Source organism: Empidonax traillii, unplaced genomic scaffold (genome assembly GCF_003031625.1).
Source record: "Empidonax traillii isolate 1590-97213 ecotype Southwest subspecies unplaced genomic scaffold, ASM303162v1 scaffold473:size728705, whole genome shotgun sequence".
In the NCBI taxonomy this organism is placed as follows: Eukaryota; Metazoa; Chordata; class Aves; order Passeriformes; family Tyrannidae; genus Empidonax; species Empidonax traillii.
In genome coordinates this window covers 194,195-200,194 of record NW_020955666.1, presented here as the reverse complement: position 1 = coordinate 200,194, position 6,000 = coordinate 194,195, and the positions used below count along the sequence as shown (strand labels likewise).

Genomic DNA, 6,000 nt, shown 5'->3' with positions numbered 1-6,000 from the left:
ATACCTAGCATGCATACAGAGACAGAATATGGCCCTACCTTTAGTACAACTGCTTTAGTTCAAGAAGGTCCTCTTCAGATATGAAAATCCAAGCTGTTCTAAAGAATGGTGAGGACAACAGAGTTGTTAATTGTTAAATTGTTAATTTATTAAAAAATGAGAGCTATGCACCTCAAATGGTATCAGGAGCAGGACATCATATGGTCTTCCAGGTAACTCAAGCACAGTTGTGGAGTGATGGTTGCTATGAGGTGAAACCCTATTTAAATGGGCACTATTAACATATATGCTGACCCATGGACTTGCTAATATAATGTCAAGACTGAAAATTTAGCACATAACTGTAATTCATAAGTAAGAGAGGAAATCTGGAAGATCTGGTTCCATAAATAAGCAGACAAAGTAGTGATTTTGGAAGCTGAAACACAATCAGTTGTTTCATTAGATTTCAGTGGGTATGAAAGAAATTTTCCTCGGACCACAGTTCCACCACAAATAGTCATTCCTAGTGTGAAAAAAATGCTCAGAAGTTTTTACTTGAAATGAGGTTTTGTTGCTCTTGAAATGTAAGATATCAAAAGGGTAGTTTCATTTGCTGATACACAGTATAACACACAGCAACCACAGAGGAAGTAATTGCCTATCTAAACTGCAAGAGAAAAATGCAGTACTTGATGGATTGGGGTATGTATGTCAGTGAAGTGAGAGGTTTGTCACACACCTGCTTTTTGGATTGCATAGTGCTGGGCTCTGCCATAAAAAAGAAGCAGCATGGTAGAGCCCGGGGTAATGGCACAGCCAAAAGCAGGTGTGCATGGCATGTGCCACTGCAAACAGCTAGTGAAGGAGCGTGCAAAATACAGCCCTCTCTCAAATACGCCATGCTGATTTAGGTGTACCTCAGTAGCCGAGAGCATCTTGACTATCATAATCACCTGATGTGTAACCTGAATATGCATCCCTTGTTGATGTTTGTGTACCTAAAGAGTCTTCGGATTGGTTGGACAGAGGTGACAGTATGTGCCAAGGAACAGAGCGCTCAGTGAGAGGATGGGTTGATGAATCTTACTTTCAATTATCAGTGCACAGGAAAGATTCTTTTCCTTGTTCAAACCAGCCTTGCTGAAGTCCCACTTAGCACAGGGGACCTTAGTACCTCTGCTGCAAAGTCATCAATCAAATTTTGCAACTCTTTGCAATGAGTATCAGGGCAGTTGAACTCATTGGAAGGAGTTTGATCCTGTTTGACTCGTTTGAATGGGTTGGAACCACTTTGATCCTGTTTTAACTGGCTTGGTCTGGTTTGAACTGCTTAAAATGCTTTGAACCAGTCAGAATCTTTTTGAATCAGTTTAAACCAGTTGGAAGCACTTTGAGCCAGTTTGAACTGGCTGGAACCAGGTTTTACCATTTTTGTCTGATTGGATATGGTTTGATGCAGCATACTGTAGAGGAATACATTAAGAAACTGTTATATTCCTTTGAGCCAAAGTTACTCCTGAAAACTCTCTATAATCAATTACCATTTAAACCACTGTTTTGGAAGGAAATATGTTCTGGGATAACAGTGAAGATTGCGGCTCTTCGGTATCACGACATTAGAACACCTAGACCTCCAAATTTTCTTGTTCGTCTCTCTACAAGGCATAGAATGCCGACACCTAACTCTCTCAGACATGGCAGATGTCCACGTAGCTTTGTACTGTTTTCTTTCCTTTCAGATGAATAATGGCATGATTCAAAAAGTTTGATGCAGATCTTACCTGGGTCCAAGCATTACAAAATATATTTTACCCTCTGGAATTGTTTTTTAATATCAGTCCTTTATTGAAATATACTACTACATTAGTGGAGATCAGCCTCTTCTCCCAGATAACTAGCAACAGGGTGAGAGGACATAGCCTCTAGCTGCACCAAGGGAGGTTCAGGTTGGACATTAGGAGGAATTTCATCATGGAAGGGGTTCTTAAACATTGGAATGGACTGCCCGGGGAGGTGGTGGAGTCACTATCCTTGGAGGTGTTCAAGAAATGACTGGATGTGGCACTGAGTACTACGGTCTAGTGGAAAAGGTGGTGGTCAGTCAAGGGTCGGATTCAATGATCTCAGGAGTCTTTTCCAACCTCACTGATTCTGTGATTCTTTGTTTTAGTACCTGCTGCAATGTGGTCCTGAGCTGTGCCACCGTAACACGCAAATATAAATTTCCTTTGAGTTCTGTAATTACATTAAGGTTTGTATAAATCATTATAAATGTAGAGGATTTTAAGAAAGCATGTAGAGAAAAACCTGGTACCTATACCACCATTCACAATATTAATTATGAAAGCTGATAGGATTTTTCAAATCCAGTATACCTTCTGATTGATGGTTTTGCAACTCCAGATGCTTGGGCAATAAAATTCACTGAAATCAAATTCACCATTACACAAGTTTCACAGGAACTTTTTAAATGTCACCCTAGATTTTATAGGCATTTACTGTGGGTATGTAATTTGGATTTGTGATTTCTTGAACTTCCCTGGAAACCCAGTGAAGGTGACACCTGTTAGGCTACTAAAGCCACTTTCCAATGCAAACTCTTGCACACCTGATATTTCTGTCCAAGTACAAAAATTGGAGAATAATATTTGCTTCAGATGAGTTTATGAAGGGTATGCAGTGATTTTTAAGGACCTTAAAACTGACAAAAAGATACACTTACATGTACTTTTAAGTCACAGGCTTTTTAACAGTTGGGAAATACCTTCCCAGCCAGGTTCTATCAGGGAAAAAAACCCCAAACAACCAAAACCAACCAATCAACTACTTTTGGAATAAATCCAGGCAATTTGCACTTTCTAATCCCAAATCCCTGAATTATCTCAGTCCTTTAACTCTGGTGTCAAATGTCAAATTTATTAAGCTGGGATAAAAATTCTGTTTATCTCATAAGGAGGAAAATAAAAAGCCCTTGGAGAGACTTGATCCTGAATAGGCAAAATCCATTGCAGGGGCATTAGGGCTGACTCAGTCACAAGTCACTGAGAAAGCTCAGTGATGCAGACACATGGAGCATCCCTGGATGCCCTTTCTTACACATAATGGAGCATAGAAAGAGTTGAAAAAATGTTTTCCAGAGAAGACCCCTATCTAGTTATTTGTTGCTGTTGCTTGAACCATCTTCTCCAAGTCAAGATATATCCATTTCCAGTCGAAAAGTGATTAATGAACACCTCAGGTTGAAGTACCTTTGTTCCTCCATTGGCCACCACACCTTGGGTATTGGAAAAAAGACTTTCTTTCTCCCCAAGCTGAGAGCTTGTGGTCCCTGAGCCACCACTTCTGCCACAGCTGTGAAGCAGCAATGCTCCCCCTTGCACCTACTCCACAGCAGAGAGGCTGACAGGTTGGCAGCCACCAGGGATCCCTCGGCAGGGCTGCAGGGACATCATCTTGAAATTGGGATGGACTTATTTAATGAGGTCACTGAGCTACTAACTAGAAACCAAGCCTGGAACTATAGGTGTTACTCCAGGGAAGCTCCAGAACATCAAAAATAAATTAACTCCGATTAATGGAGAAGCAAGCCCTCCCTCTCTCATCCCTTGTGGCAATAAATGTGCCCGTCAGCTGGTGCTGCAATGAATACATCTTCCACGGGGCCTCTCTTCTTGCCTCTGAAAAGTTTCCCCTAGCATAAGGGAAAGAAGTACCCCAAAAAAGAGAGATGCTCCCAGCTTACAGAGTTACGGCAAAACTGGCAAATAGATATCACACATGGGGAACTGTTCTGTTGACTACCAACCTGTGCCTTAAGGCTAGGGAGCATGGAGTCAGGGATTGCTGTAGAGAGTGCCTGCAATCAAAAAACCTCTTGTTCAGGACTCACATTCCCCTTTGAACATGGTTACAAGTTGTGAGTTTCCTTTTCACCACTTACGGACCCTCAGGACTTAACTCATGGATTTTGGTGGAGCCTTAATATTTCCTAAACTATGCTGTATTGTTCAAAGCTGACGGGACTGGCCCCCTTAAAGGATGCAGTACAGCCAGGAGATGGAGAGGTGGAGTGCTCCACCTCTAGAGTACAGCTGGAGAGTATAGCTAACAGTTGCTAGGTAGATCAGCCTGTTGGGCTTGAAACACAGCCTACTTGGGGCACCTTCCAGGCATGCCCAGGTATACTGCCCAGAACAATAACTGACCTTTTTTTTTTTGCTCTGTGCCTGCATACACACACACACAATTAAAAAAAAAATTAAATGAACTTTGCTTTCCTATCACACTGCAGCTGTGCGTAAGCTGCTGTGTAGGAGAAAAAAAAATGCTGCCCCCCAGACCCTGAGATGGGAACAGTCTGGGTAATCCCCTGGGAAGGGCATTAAAGTCGGGGGGCAGGTGGGGCAGAGCCTCCCTGGAGGCAGGCAGCTCCTGTGGCTCCCGGGAAACCCTCCTGCGGCATCAGCAAGACTGCTGTTTTCCTGTGTGGAAGGGGCGGGGAAGGGGACGGCAAAGCCAGAGCGACTGGGAAGATCCCAGCCGCACCTCCGAGGAAAAGAGCGTTCCTTGTGTCGCACGCAGCCCTGCTTTGGGGGAACTTCTGGGCTAGAGAAGGCGACGTTCCCTGGAGTACCATGGTGTGGGGAAGGCTGTGGAGCAACGTTGACACACCTGGTGTGCGAGGTGTTGAACCTGGTAATGGCTGCAAACAGCCTGCCTTGGCTCTGCAAAGGGAAGGACAACTTAAAAAAAAAGAAAAACCCAACGAAAACCCCCCAAACAAACGTAAAAGCCCCTAAACCATTAAAAAAAGAAAAAAAAAACCAACCAAAACCTAAGCCTTAGAAAGCATGAGTAAAACCAAATCGAGCCCTGGTTGAACAGCCAACCTGAGGTGTAGGCTCTGCTATCCCACTGAGTGAGATTTGGTGAGTACGCGGTGAAGGCAGAGGCTAGGAGACAGCTTTCTAGGGGTGCAAGGGTAAGGTCTGGCAGGGACCGACCCCATCCTTAAGAGAGAGGCCCTGGAGGGCAAACGGCGGGACGTTCCCCAGGGATGGTGGGTTCTCCGACAGCTCACCTGGTGCTCTCCCTCTCTCCCCCTGCCCTCTACCCTGCTGCTTGTGGGAGAAGACGGGTGACGCCCGGCCGGCATGGGGCTCCCCCACTCTGCATTTTATGGCTCCCTAAAGATGTCCCGGCCCTCCCGAGCCCTGTAGGTGCGTGTGGGGTGGGGGCTGAGGAGGGGGTTGTCAGGCCCATGGGAACAGTGTGGGGAAGAGGGAGCCGGTGTTGAGGGGTCCGGCTGGCGTCTGCTCCCGGGTGTACAGCCGGGGTGGGCTGGGGCAGGGGGTGCGAGCGTGTGTTGGTGCGTGTGCGGGCGCCCACGTGTGTGCACCAGCATCTGCGCGCCCGTGTGCCCGCGGGTGTGCGCGCAGGGGGCGCGGGCGGGGGAGGCGAAAGGGGGCCGGTTCTGCGGCGGGTGGCTCCCAGCCTCCCCCGCCCCCTTCCCTCTGGGTCCGCTCCTCTCTCCAGCTCGCATTTTATCGCAGGCGGCCGGCGCAGCCCCCTCTCACCAGCCCCGGCCCCGGCCCCCGCCCACCCCCGGGGTGGAGGCAGCAGCGCCGAGCCGCCCGCGGGAAGAAAGCAGCGCTCCTCCGGCTCCGCGCCCCTCTACGGGGCCATGCAGCGCCCCTGTGCCCTCGGTTCGAGCGCAGCCCCTCGCCCCACAGCCCGCCGCGCCCCCTGAGCGCCCCACGGGGGCTCCGCGCCGCTCCGCGCCCGGCGCTGGGACGGGGCCGGCACAGGCGGCACAGGAAAGCTCCGCGGCTCTCAGCGCGACTGCCCCGCTGCCCCGGCCATGGGGAAGGGGCTGGAGGGAACGGCGGCCCGCTGCGGGCTGGGACTGGGATACCTGCTGCAGACGGTGGTGCTCCCCGCCCTGGCCGTCCTGGGGGCCAGCCGCCCCGGCTCCGCGGCGCAAGGTAAGGCGATGGATGGATGGATGGAAAAGGGTCG

General features: G+C 48.5%; 1 protein-coding gene across 1 annotated transcript in view; it reads left to right on the top strand.

Moving 5' to 3' along the window:
- Nucleotides 1-5,468: 5,468 nt before the first annotated feature.
- The window catches only part of LOC114063526 (netrin receptor UNC5C-like), a gene marked incomplete at its 3' end in the record, with an annotated part of 192,521 nt that continues 191,989 nt past the window's right edge, over nt 5,469-6,000 (top strand). The window contains exon 1 of the mRNA XM_027895843.1: nt 5,469-5,966. Coding sequence (XP_027751644.1) covers nt 5,843-5,966 — 124 coding nt within the window. The remainder of the gene's footprint in view (nt 5,967-6,000) is intronic.